Source organism: Pezoporus occidentalis, unplaced genomic scaffold, assembly GCF_034315485.1.
Source record: "Pezoporus occidentalis ecotype Australia unplaced genomic scaffold, CSIRO_AGI_Poc_V1 ctg164, whole genome shotgun sequence".
Lineage (NCBI taxonomy): Eukaryota > Metazoa > Chordata > Aves > Psittaciformes > Psittacidae > Pezoporus > Pezoporus occidentalis.
Window position 1 is genome coordinate 807,049 of NW_026913466.1, and position 14,896 is coordinate 821,944.

The 14,896-nt window shown below is 42.9% G+C and overlaps 1 protein-coding gene and 1 long non-coding RNA gene across 3 annotated transcripts in view; one reads left to right on the plus strand and one right to left on the minus strand.

Annotated features, from left to right (window-relative positions):
* Positions 1–3,909, minus strand: part of LOC134160796 (uncharacterized) — a 60,334-nt gene extending 56,425 nt beyond the window's left edge. The window contains exon 1 of the long non-coding RNA XR_009963690.1: positions 3,632–3,909. This is a non-coding gene — a long non-coding RNA (uncharacterized LOC134160796). The remainder of the gene's footprint in view (positions 1–3,631) is intronic.
* Positions 3,910–4,354: 445 nt separating this feature from the next.
* PKN2 (protein kinase N2) overlaps positions 4,355–14,896 on the plus strand; it is a 50,479-nt gene continuing 39,937 nt past the window's right edge. For both annotated transcript variants that reach the window (XM_062613126.1, XM_062613127.1), the window contains exon 1: positions 4,355–4,679. In XM_062613126.1, coding sequence (XP_062469110.1) covers positions 4,632–4,679 — 48 coding nt within the window. In that variant the 5' untranslated portion in view covers positions 4,355–4,631. The remainder of the gene's footprint in view (positions 4,680–14,896) is intronic.

Genomic DNA, 14,896 nt, shown 5'->3' on the forward strand with positions numbered 1-14,896 from the left:
ATCTAGACACATTTCTTCCTAAATCTATTGCAAGACTTATTATTGGAAGCTTTTAAAACCAAAGCCTTCTCCTATTCCCACAATGATTTGACAAACAAAACAGGAATATGAAAAGTACTATTCTTCATTAATATACTATTTTTTAACAACTCCAAGCTGAAGCAAACAAAGACATACGCATTCTTTCATCTCCTTTTTCCTGTGCCTCATAGCTCCAGGATTTGATTAGGTTTCCAGGGGATCCAACCTAGAAGGACAACTGTGGAAATACAAGAGTAATGCTATGTCCAGAAGACAGGCAGAACAAATTACTACATTATTAAAAATCTGCTTGTGTTCTTTCCTAAAAAACATTCCTTTGACTTTGTCTAAAGACTACATTGTCTTATTCCTAAGCAAAAGGACTTGAAGAAAATGCTATCCTAAAGTAGACTTGAACAGTGAATATTAGCATTCCCATGCTAGTGTGTGGTGTGTCTGCCATTTAAGAGGTATCAAGATTACTGGTAAAATTAGATCTTTACCCCACCCCATCAAAATGGTCACTACCTCCTAGAGCTTGGTCTGTGCCTAGAAAGGTGGTGGGCTGGCCTAGTATTGCTCTGCCCACACTCACCTACCAGCACTGTGCATGTAGAATGCTAGCTGACTTCTTCCTTCCCAAGAGTGTCATTCATTCCCTCCCCAGGCATGTCTCTACAGTGCTGTCCTTCCAGAACACATCACTAATTTAAACATGTGAGATTAAACAGAAGCTTAAACAAAAACTTAATTTTCCCTGGTAGTGTCTTCCTGGTAAGCATAATAATTAATACCTATCTGATTTTCTTCACATGTCCTTAATCCTCATTTCTATGTGCATCACCATGTGAAAGCAAGCTCTTCTTTAGATGGCACATAGGACTAGCTAGAGATATTCTAAAACACACCCTAGATTTTGCTTATATGATATTTTTCTAAGAGGTTGTGTACCATGCTCAAGGGTTCACAAGGGATGCTTTGCACCATCTCGAACACTGGAATTATCAGCTTTTCCAGGTCTTTGGGACAAAGACCTTAGTAACACAACCAGAAGAAAAGAACTAATTAAATAAATTAAAATTAGCAAATGGTAGTGATGTCCTTTCCATTCAGTTTAATTTTCTAGATAATTGAGTGCTGGGAATGAGCTAACAGAATAATGGCTGAAGAAATAGCATCCAGATATTTTAAGGCACGGGCTGAACTCAGGATTCCATATAATGCTAAATTCTTGGACTTACGTACTTAACTGCCTTCTATTTTGAGACTCACTTGGAATGTTCTTTCTTGCTCAGTAATTCACTGTCACAGTACTTAAACACAGAGCTACAGTAATCCAGCACTGTCTTGTGCTGGAGGAACAATGGTTAAGGAACAATTTCTCTTGAGGACGAATGGTTAAGTATCAGAGATTTAGCTAAGCTAATATTTTTCCAAACCAGTTCCTCTTTTGATTCCTGTACTGTTACACTTCTATCAAAGAATCTAGGACTTTGTCCTTCCAAGTTGTGGGAATACAAAAAAGATTACAGGCCCTGTCTTGACAGGGATAACAATACACTTTAGGCTAGGTTAAGCATGCACTAAAGTCAGCTGCCTGTTTTAGACAGAATCTCAAAGCTTCATTAACTTTGTTCAAGCACCCCCTCATGCAACTATGATTTTGGAGAGTGGGCACAATCTGTGTTTCTTTCTGACCCCATCTTGTAAAATATACATGCACACTGACTTCTCCTTTGCAATGGGAGCAAGGAGAGCAGATGAGCTGCAGGACTGGACCACATACACACTGACCAGTATATGAAGTCATTAAGTCACAATAATCCAGTCATTTCTGATTACATATACATATATACACATATATATACATATATCCTTAAAAATCTGTTCTCAAAGGCAGTTCAAATGAATTTGAAGTACAGTTTGGCATCATTCTGCCATGGTCAAAATGAGAAAATGTTGTATCAATGTGTCACTTTGCCACTCCCCTTCTTCCACAATATGCCCCAAACCATGCCATACTCCACAAGTAAAGCCAATTTATGCCTTTTGACATGTGACTGCTAAACTAAGAGTACTTCATATATGTAACAGTAAGTCTGTGCTAGCCCAAATTTTACTAAATAATGTGAAACTCTGACTATGGGAAAAATTGAGGCAGGAAGTCTGGTGAAAAATAACCAGGATTTCCTCCCACAGCCTTGTCAAAACTGAGTCACATTAATTATTCCAGAAATTCTTCCTTATAACAAAGATATGACTTATGTATATTTTGGCTCTTGATCCCATAAAGATGATGCCCAGACTCAGAAAAGTGACCTGACTGACCTCCCACATAACGTTCCTCAGGTAGCTTAAAATCACACTGTCACTCAAGAACCCAAACTGCTTTTGAGGAATTTATATTCACCACAGAAGGTATACGCTTCAAATCTTTTATCCAACTGCTGAGCCAGTTTCAGTACAATTTAACACAATTGACAATTTAGCCTCAGATGTTTTATCTTCCTTTGTGACAGCTACGATATGGTTCCTGTCATGTACTAATGCAGCAATGAACAGTAATTAAGATCTTACATGAGAACTCTGTTAACCCCAGATTTATGAACTTTCAATACTCTCTGTAAAAGAGTGGCTGTTGGACAACTGGCAGGTAAAGTCTTTCTCTTCTCGACTTTACCCTTTTCCTCCCAGCCTGTAATTGTCTGGCCACACAGATCAGAAATAGAGCCATTGGCTTCAACTGGACTAAGTCTACATGTAGATTTGTGTATGTGCAGGACTACGAACTACATCAACACAGCTACTCAGGCATGAATCACTGAAAAAGACCAATTTCTGTGAAGATGTGCATCGTTGCTGTAATATTATCTTAGTATTTCTCTTATGGAAGTTAACTGTGCGCATATGTTCACAAGATTCTTTTATACTGCATGATAGCACTTCAGACTGTCTGGTTTGTTTGGTGTTCAACAGTGGAAGTGTAAGAACACTTAAATACTTCAGATTTACTAGGAATAGTAGTGGTAATTTAACATCTACTTCTCTTATTCCCTTTTTATCAATAAATAAGTAACCCCCAACGCTTCAAAACTAAAAGTGCAGTTCTAGAACATTCTACTGTCAGCCTGTAGCCATACAGACAAATGCAAGCATAAACAGAACAAATGCCGATACCTACATGAAAATTGATCTATCAAAAATGCCTCATCTTCCACGACTTTGATATGAACTGCACAGATTAAAACCAGGAGTTTTAATTGCTTCCAGACAGCACTTTGCACTAGTTCAATTAGCCTAATGTAACATCCACTATTAAGGTAGAATGAGAATGTGCATGGGTATAGACGAACCAACAGACACTATTGTCTTATGGGCAGGTGACAATGAAGAAAACAAGGGACACAAGCAGGAAACAGAATAAATGCCAGTGTCACATGCTGCCAAGAGGGAAGAGAAACCACTTCCTTCCAGACACTCAAACTGAAGCTCTCAGAAGCTTATTCCTCTTTGGACTAACTGAACAGTGTCACTTCCCAAAACCCCCTCACTAAGCACCCCAAGGAAACCCTTTGAACTCATACCAACGGCATTAACAGCCCCCACTCACCACAACCTCCTAGGCCACCGCTCCAGGTCCCCGTGGCAGCAGATGGCTGCCCTCTCTCCAGGCGCTTGGGGTAAGCATGACCTCTCTCTGCTTCCTGAGCTAGCTGCTTTGGCTACAAACCGGCCACGAGGTTCTCACCGTAGGCCTGGCGGGCCCGAGCCCTGGGGACCCTTCAACACCGGGGAAGCGGCACACACCTCCTTCCCCCGCCATCACCAGAGGGAACTACGGCGGCGAGGGGCCGAAGGATCTGAGGGGCCTAAGGGAGCCGAGTGGGCTCTGAAGGCGATGAGGAACCTGAAGAGACTGAGAGAGGAGGAGAAAGCTCTGAGGGGACCTGAAGGGGTTCTGAGCGGCCTGAGGGGACCGAGGGGGTTCCGAGGATACCGAAGCGGGCCTGAGGGAAACAAGGGAGCCGAGGGAGCTCTGAGGGGACCAAGGAGGTTCTGAGGGGGCCGAGGAAGGACCTGGAGGGACCGAGATGGGCCTGAGGAGGCGCAGTGGGAACCGAGAGGGAGGTAAGGGGGCGCTGAGGTGCTCGCGCCGCCACTGCTTTCCCGCCCTAAGGAGCCTCGCGCCGCGGCTGCCCGCGGTGGGGTACGGGCCGCGGCCCCACCCACCTACGCCCCGCGTCACGTGCTCTGGGAGCCGCAAAGCAGCGACGCTTTTTTTGCGACAGGGTGACAGCCAAATGGTGCGACATCCGCGGCGGCCTGAGGAGGAGCAGCAAGAGCAGCCGCCGCCAAGCGCTGCCGGGTAGCCGAGCGCCGCGCCTGGGCGGGGGAGCGCACCGCGGCCCGGCGGGCACCGCTCCGCACCCCGCCCGGAGCGACCCCCATGAGAGCAGGGGGACCTGCTCCCTGCCTGCCCGAGCACGGAGCGCTCCCCCCGCCCCTCATGCGCCCTTAGTCCCGGCCCCGGGCCCGCCTCCCTCGCTCCCCTCCCCGCCGGCGGCGGCGGCAGCGGCAGTGTCCAGGTGCGGACTTCAAACCCCAGCGCAATGGCGTCTAACGCGGCCGAGAGGGAGATCCTGTTCACCGAGCTACAGGTAAGCGGCGGCGGCCTCGTCCCTCCGGCCACCGCCCCGTTCCTCGCGGGGAAGGATGGAGCCGCTGCCGCGCTCCGCCGCCCCCTGCCCGCCGCTCGGCGCCCACCCGGGCCCCGCGGCCGGGCCGGGGAGGAGGCGGCGGCCAAAGACCGTGCCCACCTCAGGCCTTTTCCCGCTGCTCTACCCTTGGGAGCGGAGGCGCCGCCGCCCGGTCACGGCCCCACCCCGCTGCCGGCCGCGACCCGCTTTTGTCTGCTGTCGGCTCCCTCCTTCCCCCGCAGAGCCGCCGCGTCCCTCCGGTGGGGCCTGCCCCGGGCCGCGCCCCCCGCCGCTGCCCGCTCCCTCGGCGCGGCGAGGCTGCTGCGGTGGCTGGGGTTCTCCCCGCTGCCCCGGGCACGGCGCTCGGCGGGGTCAAGGCAGGGAGCTTCCCCTGGGTACAGTGCACCGCGCAGGACCGGGAGCAGTTTCCTTTAAGTAGGCCTTGAACCGGGAGCCCGTGCAGGGGAGAAAATGGTGCGGGCAGCGTTATTTGTACACGGCAAGTGTTTTTGTCACCTCAAAACCCACCCCAAACAGCCCCCAACGCTGTAAAAGGTGCTGAAAACTCAAGGGTCGGTTGTTACCATCGCTGTAGTTTGAGTAGTTCGGGTTGCCTGTGGAACTGTTACTTTTCTGCTTGTCAGCTGCAGGGTTAGATGCAATTCGGGAGCTTCGCTTTTGTGCTCTTATCTGTAAATGTCAGCTCAACCTGCTGGCTCTTCCGCTTCCTTGTCCAGAAGAAAGCGTGCCTTTTTCCCTTCTCTTTATAAATATACCCCGCTAAATCTATGCGAGTTGTTATGGTTAACCAGGCAAAGAATGCGTCCCTGAATTTATTAGTTGGACAATTAGCCAAAGTAAGGAGTCCATAAATGGAAAGCCTCGAGTTTAATGCTCGAATAGAAATTAGAAAGGCATGCATTAAAAAGCAGAAATTCCCTTTCCTAAATTCTTCTGTCATGTTAAACATTAGCAATGCACTCACTTAAGTAACAAAGAAGAAAGCACCACAGAGGTGTAGCAGTCTGCTTACTGTTGTGGCACATGAGATGGCTGAAGGCTAAGAATCCATCTAAAATGCTGAACTTTAATCAGTGGCTCAGAAGTGTCTAGGAAGAATCGCTATGTTAATACAAACTTGATACTATGATATATAAGCTGGTAAACCTGTTTGAAGTGGTGAGCTGTGTGAATAAGTACCTATGGTAGTGTCACAGGTGAGCTAAATAGAAGCAGAATTTCTGTAGAAGTACTAAGAGTGGGATTTGGATCAATTTAAACAGAAATGAATGGGGATTATATTTAAAGGGAAACAAATGTGGTTTGTTTTTTTTTTTTGCTTGGGGGGGCTGTTTTGTTGTTGGGGGTGGGGAGGGTTGTTTGGTTTGTATTATTTCCTGTATTGATATGTATTGATACAATTGTGCAAGACAGAAAGGTGGCAATGTTAAGGTGGAAATCACATTGGGGTTTAAGTTTTGTGAATTGCTAACTTTTGGGTATATTCAAGAGGAACTTCCCCATCAGGAAGAGCCACTGTGAAGCCAGTGTTTTGTTTGCAGCGGCACATATTAGATGTGGAGTGCGAAGGCATCAGTATTATTTCTCTTGTGAATTCTTCAAAGCAAATTGTTCTCCATATACCTCTGCATAAAAGCTAGTTCAGTGGCATGTTCCCAAGTAAAGAGGACTACAGTGAAGCGTAAGATGTGCCATTTCACTCGTGTTGCTTCAGAAGAAAACTTCCTCAATCTAAAGAACTGTAACCTAAAAAGTGCTTATATGTAAAATGGGCTTTTACTTGCATAGTGCAGTCTTGCACAGGAAGATGAGGAAGTTGTCGAATGCATGGCTACAGCGAAGGGTGCAAGTGTCACATCCTTGGGTTGCTCTAGATCATGAAGGATGTGTGGTTTGGGTGGTTTGTTCATTCTCAGGAAAGCCTGCTGAAAACAAGCTAAACCCAGCGTGTATCCCAAGCTTGATCCTGATGTGGAATCTAAAGTGAGTACCAGTTGGTGACCAATACAACACATTGTTTATTGATATGTTCTCCTTATGATAGCCCTGTGTACTCCAGCGTGCTGTTAAGTAGGTAACTGTTAGCTTTGGAGGAAGTAAGTAAAAGTGGGTCAGTTATCAGGTATCCATTGGACTCTCCTGATACAAAGCTTAGCAAACTTTAACTACAACAGGGTGTAAAAGGGGGAAATAACCAACTGCTAAGAAGAAACTAGTAGATGTCATGTGGTGTTAGTACTCATCCAAAGTGTACTGGCTTTAATTAAACAGGCCTTAAATAGGCCTTAGATACCACTTCTCACAGATGGAGTTCTATATGTTTAAAGAAGTGACAGAGATGTTACTTAAAACCCTCTGCTAGGAAATACCCACTGAGCATTTCTGTTCTGCTTTTCTACAAACCATTTCATCGATTCTTCTGTATCTTGAACCATTTCACAGCCAGTTAATAGGATGTGAAAAGTGTATCTTGCTCCTAAGCAAGTTCTTGTGTATGTTCGTTCAAAGTGAAAACCGCAGCACTTACTCTTTAGTAGTTAGCAAATGCACAGTATGAAATAAACCTGGCAGCAATCCAATCCTCTTGTTAATTTGTTCTGTTTAGCAGCTTCACCAGAAATTTACCTGGTTACCAACGATTGAAAGATTACTTTACCTTTTTACTTCCTTTTATCTCTAGTACAGGCCCTTTTGTAGAGGGGGAAGGAGCTTGGGTAAGAACCAGTATTGCTGATGATGCCTTCCCTTCCAAGATTCTGTTATCCTTATCTGGGTTTGCATCCCTTTAGAACTTGGTCTAGCAGGTAAACCATGCTTGCTTTAGGTTAGATGCACAACTTTTAACTCTTTGCTTCCTGGTGGAAGGGGTGATTGTTTCCTCATAAAATTCAGCTTAACTTGGGATGCTTTAGGCTGTTAAACAGGGCATCCATGAACTAAAATATTTCAAGCTTTAGATTATAAAGGCTTTTTTTAAATCAGTATTTAAAAATAAATGTTTTATGAGCTCATGGGTATTTCCAAAGATGTGTGCTTCCTTGGCAGTGATCATAGATGTCAGCATAGTAAGGTGGTATGGCTCGGGTAATAGAGTTATTACTTAGAGCATTTAAATGCAGCTACTGTGTATGCAAAGTGATTGCACTTCCGAACTTCTGAATGTCCTCTACCACTTCTTCTCTAGGCAGTAATGGCAATGTTTTAAACTTCAGACTTTTCATGTAAATGTTACGGGATTTAAGAAGACTTTTGGTTCACTCAAAACTGTGCTTTAAAACCAATACCTGTTTAATGGCAGCAAAACCCAACACATTACTTGGTTCTTTTTGTTCAAATGAAATTGGTCAAGTTAGAGAACTTGGGCTGTGCCCTAAAGTAAATAAGCAGGTAACAGACCCTCATTTGCTTCAAGTGGAGATGTTAAAGGTCTACTTCTGTATTAGTCGGAATAAAGGGGTTATTTTAGTGGCTGTTTTGTTTTAGTGTAAGTATTATGTTGCATAATGCATGCCTATTTGTGTAATTTGCTAAAATGCTGTATTTGGGAGCCTGAAGTATGAATTTGAAGACAGAATCATGTTTAAAGGCCATTCGTGACTTTGTTCCCTTTAAAAGTAGCGATGAAACAGTACCACAGCTGAAATGCATGTAAATTATGCTTACACAGTGGCACATCCGGTAGAGTTCTTAGTTTGTGTTTTTCCGTTTCATTAAATGAGTCTGATTGAGAAATACTCAGTATTTCGTTAGTTTGCATGGTATAAATCGGGACAGTTGAGTTTTTGGCTACACAACTATGTTTTGTATATAAAATTAGGCAATTGTACCTGGGTTAAACTACTAGGTGGGCCTCTGAAGACCTGCATTTCGTTCCTGGCAGCTCTGCTTTCAGTAGGTGACATTAGGCAGATGACTTTGCTAACTCATGTCTCAGTTTCCTCATCTTTAGAATAGAGGTAATGATGCTTGCTTTTTTTAGAGATAAAAAGTACTGGATATTTATTATTAGCTGTTGCCAAGTGCCTAAGGACACCTTAAAAAGGTACAAGTGACCTAATTAATCTGTTTTGAACCGACACTGTAATTAGGCTGAACACTCCAAAGTAAGACTGCCTTCCAGTACTGTTCAGCTAGGACAGATTAGCCTCAGATTGTTTGGAGTTCCTCTTGTTTCTTCAGCACAAGGAAATGTCCCATTCAAGTGAATACATCCTGAGCTGGTTTACTGCTTGTGGTGTGTTTGGGACTTGTCAGGTCCCTACAAATGCTTCCAGAACTGGTGGATTTAGGGTAGTACTTCAGGTTTTTCTTCCTTTTGTGGATATATATTCCCCTTTAAACAGGGCGCGGTTCAGAACTTGTGTTAGTAAAATATACGTCCTGTTCTCAGTGGAACATCAACAGTCCTTAAAATACTTTTAGGTAGGGTGCGGGGTTTGGGTTGGGTTTGGTTTGGTTTGGGGTTTTTTTCCGTCTTCCTAATTCTGTCAGTCTGCCTGTTAACATAGAAACTTATACCATGTAGACTTGGATGCATTGGAATTCATCAGAGCAGATGCCTTTCTAAGACCCAGATCTGTTATTTTAACTTGAGATAAATTATTAGTGATGGCAAGTAGAAAAGTGTATTTAGTTACTGCCTGTGTAATAGTTCTGCTGGAACAGTTTTATACATTGTGGATGCTCATTCATTACAATGTAACCTAAAATCTGTGGTAGAGTAACTAGATAAACATGTCCTTTACATTGGGAAATGGTGGTTTAAGAGCTTAATGATGGGATTAAGACTTTGTCAATGTCTCAGTGCTTTGCTGAGCTCCAGACATTATGTGGCCTCTACTTGGATTTAGAGTAACAAAGCCTTATGGTGTGTTAGATGCAGTATGAGGGGCTTGTGCTGCTTTCTGGTTTTGCTTTCTGTAGGAATCACTGGTACAGCTGGTACAATTTGGTTTATGGTAGGCTGTTTAGTTGGGCTTGTTTCCCCTGTGTGGATCCTGTAGGTGAATGGGCTCAGGAACAGACTGAGCTGAAGTATCTCTCATGAGGCGCTGCTCTGTAGCAAGGCATTTGTATAATACTTCGATACTTTAATTATTAATGCTTAGACTGCAGTTCCTGACACAAGCAAAATAGCTTTTTTGCTAGCGTTGGGGATGGTGAAATGAGATTTATGTTGTAGAACTGTAGCATCCAATCCATAAGTTCTGTTCCTTAGAGATACAGTTCTGGAGTACTGCATTGAAACAAACTGGTAGTGCCATTAAAATGTTCTGAGCCTGTCCTTACAGTAACATTATGTCTGATCAGTGTGGTTATTCAAACTGCAGCAGGATAATTATGTCCCAGTGGCAAGTCTGCACCATTTCTGTTACTGACATGTTGCTGTTGCTGGTTATTTAGCGTTTGACAGCTCACCAGTGAATTGAGCTGCTTGCATGACAGTCTGGGCATGCATCCTGTGGAGCAAAGTTCTGTTCTGTGGGTTTTCTCATGGTGCTTTGTAGGGTGCTTTCTGGAATCCAGGAATTCAGCGACTGTGTGTCAAACTAACACAGTTTTTGTGACATCCATCAGCTTTGCCAGTGTAACTTCTGGCAGCCAGAAAGGAGGATATGGTTGGGTTCTGTGATGAACTCATATGGACAGGATAGTCATGTGCAGTTGCAGGCTTATGTTGAGCTAAATGGACCAGCTCTGATGGGAATTCTGTTGTTGTACTTTGGGTAATGGAAGAGGCTGAAATTGAGCTATTCAGGCTGATGCATTTAACTTCACTAATAGGGTGAGCTGGAAGAATTCATGTGATCAGTTACTATGGCTCTGTTGTGAGGCCACCAACTGTGGGTAGTGGTGATCTGATTGTTGTTTAAGGGTTTGCTGCACCTGCTAGTTTGCTTGATATTTGATATAAGTGCAGTTTGCTATACTATGTATAAATGCAGTTTGCTATACTGTGTATCGGCATTGTGCACGCTTTGGTTGTAGGTCTTGTTTGCTGGAATGTGATGTACAGAGCACTAGATGCACAGTGATGGTAAAACTGTGCTCTCATCAGTGTAGTTTGTCACTTGGACTGGGCAACCAGGGAAGAAAGGGGAAAATTGCACAAGTGTATTTTGTTAGGACAACTGCATCTATACTGAAGACCTGTGTTATTTTATTATAGGTATACAGATAGCTGTTAGGTACCAAATAAGAAGTGATCGACTGGGAAGGGCTGGGCTCTCAAAGTTTAATGTATGTGGATTTTTCCTTTTCTGTGCTATAAAGGAAGGTTGACATGTGGCAGGACCCAGGGAGGATTTTCTCTGGCCCATTATGCAGATCAGGAAAACTGGGCTATGCTGCTAAAAACCTCAGCGTGGACCAGACTAAATTAGTTAGCTTTTGCTGCCTTCAATTCCAGTGGATTTCTGTAAGCCTTATTTTTTCTGGAGATCTAATATGTTTTAAATGACAGAGAATTTCTGACTTGGTCTTTAAGTACAGATCAGAGAGCTTGAATCAAAAGCCTATGATACATATTTTGTGGCTGTAGTGTTGTGTGTGGTAGTGCAGCGCTGAAGCAAGCTGCTTTTTCTACTGAGCTTTTCCTAACATTTGCTATCTTGCAACACAGTAGCAGGGCACAGAGATGTGAAGACCCTGTTAATGTGAAAATGAAAGTGGCAGAACTGGTGCTATTACTTCTGAGAAGAGCCAGGGGGACAGCTTTCCACTAATCCTCCACAATTGTTATTAGTGTCAGGGAATACAATAGGCAGCAGATCTACAGCCAGGAGAAGGCGTAATTAAATCTGCAGTACCAAGGTGCTAATAGATTGTGTCAAAGTCCTGAGGTAAATCACAAGAATAATGCAAGCTTCTGTTAGTGTGGTAGAAGCACTTGTGAGCAGATCATGGCAGAGAGGAACCGTGTGGATTACTACAACAGTAGTAGCTGTGAATTAGTGCTGAGCCTTAAACACAGAGGATATTGCTCAAGCCTTGGAATGGAACAGGTGATATACCTCTTGTTAGCTCGTGAAAGTCAATACTCCAAGCACTGAAAGCTCACTGTCACGTACAATTCTTTATGAAATCAAGAATCAAATACATGTCCATGAATCTTGTACACCCTGCACATGTGTAGCATCCATGTAACACGTGCACATGTAACACCCTGCTGTGTACTCACCTTTGCTAGACTATTGAAAGGTTATAGAAAAGGACTAAGAGCTAATAGCGTAATTGTTATTAAAGGGATTTAGAAATAGTGCTTGCAAATAAATGTGCCCAGCTGTACTGAAATTGGTTTTCTATCTATGTATATAATTTTGTATTTTTTCCTATAAAGACTTTGTGTAACTTTTGAGGAGAAATTGAGAGTTGTTGATTAAAAAAGGCACCCAAAAAGCATCGTATTTTTTCTGTTTGAAGTCCCAAACACAAACTGACTAATTCAACAGGAAATAATGATATGGTTTAGTCTGTCACTGATGCTATAGCTTGCTTATGACCTTAGGAACTGTAATATCCGTGTGTTTGAAAACTGACAAAAGGTACATTCAGTTTGGGGGTTTGGTGCAGATCAGTAAGACTCAAGGCAGGTCTGTGACAGAAGTGTTAGGATGGAAGAATTCTTGTTGGCTCATTGACCTCACTGTGTTCTGAAACTGGAAGCTTTGCCCTACTGAGTTGGGGCTGTTGTTCAAAGGAAGTGTCAGACTTTGTCAGCTGGTACTGCTGTTGAAAACAAGCATGTGCTGTGTTTGTTGCTTTACACTTGCACAGACAGCTCTATGGTGAACAGATTTTGTTGTTAGTTTTGTTTTGGTGCTGTTTTCCCCCACCATAAATTAGCTTTCAGCCAGATCAGGCTCGCATCCAGTTTGCTGTGTGGCTGTATAAAGGTATGTGCTGGCCTATATCAGTGAATGGTCTAGGGCAGGAACAAGCTGTTGGGGGAGAACAGGACTGCTGGTTCTTCAGGTGCTTTTTTTCCCCTGCAATGCATTTATGCAGTAAAATGTTTATCTGATTACAGGCTGAGATTTACTCTCATCTATGTGGCTTTAAGCTAGGGGCTATGAAAAGAGTCCAGTTCTGCTGCAGATGAACATACAGATAATGAACAAACTGTGAACTATCTATGGTAATTGTTTTCTTCAAGCAGAGGTCTCTCAATATGCACGTGACACTAAAAATCTGTTTGTCTGGAAAAGCATAGAAAATAGGATTGTTTTAGACATTCATGGATTGAAGATGTAACTTCATTTAGCTTGGTGTTGAAGGCTGAGAGCAGTGTTGAGGCTTTGTAGCAGCATGTTAGGTGAATGGAGGGATGTATCACAGCTTTATTTGCTAGCTTTCTGAGGCTGCTGCTGAACCTTTTACACACTCGAGGCAAGGAGGAGTTCTGAAAAATCTGAAGTCTTTCAGTTGAAAAGGCTTTGAAACAGATGGGATCGAATTTTGGAGTGAAGACAACTTACTGTGCAAATAATACTGTCCATAAAGGTAATGAAGAGCATGAAGTATTACTTTGGTATGAATACACCTTCAGTTACTGCACAGTTTGGTAACTGTGAGCCATTTGAACACTTGTTAGGAAAAAACCCAATCAATGACCAGTGGAATGTCTGCAATAATGAATACTTCTGAATGTTCATACGAGCATCAGTTTGAGCATCACTTAGAGGACTTTGAACTACTGTGTACAAGACCAATGCTGTGCTTTGGAGGTCCAGCCAAACTAGGGCTAGAGGCTGAAAATAGGGCGCAGAAATAACAAATTTGAGGTAAAGAAGTGCTTAAATGTTTTCAAAGTTCTTGTGGTGATGAATTCTTTTTCAAAGTTATCCATTCTTTCTTCTTGTGCACATTGACAAACTCTGTGTGTTCTCTTCATAACTTGCTTATGCCATTAGAATCTGTGACTTTATACTTTGTGCTGTAGAGGTGAAGGGTTATTTTTAGAACAAACATTGAGAGTGTTCTTTGTGATTCTGGATGTTCCAAAGCTCTCTACTAACAACTGGCTTATTTGTGTAATGTCAGCAAGGAACTTTATGACAGTCCTTAGATAAATGGAAAATGCTTGCTTAGCTCTGTCTTTCTGCCTACCTTTCTTACTTCTCTGCTGCAGGAAGAGAAACATAACCCATTTTATGACTTACTCTGTTTTACATCACTTAGGTTATAGATAGAAGATTGAAATTGCTTTTTCATCACTGTGATCCATATTATCATTTGGATTTTTAAGTAACATAAACTTCCAAAACTAGTGTTGAGAATTCAGGAGGAATGCAAATTGACTGCGTGCCTTGTTGCTTTTTACAAGCCTAATATGTAAAACCATTCACTGCTTTTCCACTTCATGTGTTTGTTTATATGAGAAGATTTTGCAAAACAATGGGGTGGAATGTGCTTTAAGAGGATGTTCCCTTTACAGACAGACCTGCATATGGCATGACAAGATTATTTCTTCCCTAAGTCTCAATTCACGTGGGCTAAAATTATAAGCCAAATGATGACAAAGAAGTGACAGCTTTTCTTCAAACTGCAAGACAAAAAGGATGTTAGGAACCTCTGAAGTTGTAAGGAGGCGTGCTGCTGACAACCTGTCTGGAGCACATGGAGAACAACGTAGGTATAATGGGGAAACAGAATACGGGAAACAAACCCTAACAAAAGATTATGGAAGACGGAATCAAAGACTTGTGTTGAAAAGTACCCAAAAAAAGCATACTACAGATCTCCAGAGCTTTTCAACCCAGCAAGGCCTTTCTGTAGGACATGTTCTAAACTTAGTGGCAGCAGTAGAAAAGTAAAAGTACTGTAAATCGTACATGCCTGACTACTAGTGTAGCATTCTTGAACTGCTGCCCATTTAGGACTCGGCAATCTCCTTTAATGGAAGCATGTTTTCCTCAATATTTGAGTTTGTTTGTTGCTTATTTATAAACTCATATAAAGCTGATGTTTTAGGCAGAGAATGGCTGAATGTTAGAAGCTGTCATTTGCACATTATAATACCTGCATAATTGGAGATCCTCAGGAAGATTGTTTAAATCTTGTTCTCAAAACTTAACCCATTATTGAATGCTATTTTCTTCAAGCTGGGGATTTGTGGGCTGGGTCTCTCCTCTCCTGAAAAGATGCTGTTAAATTTA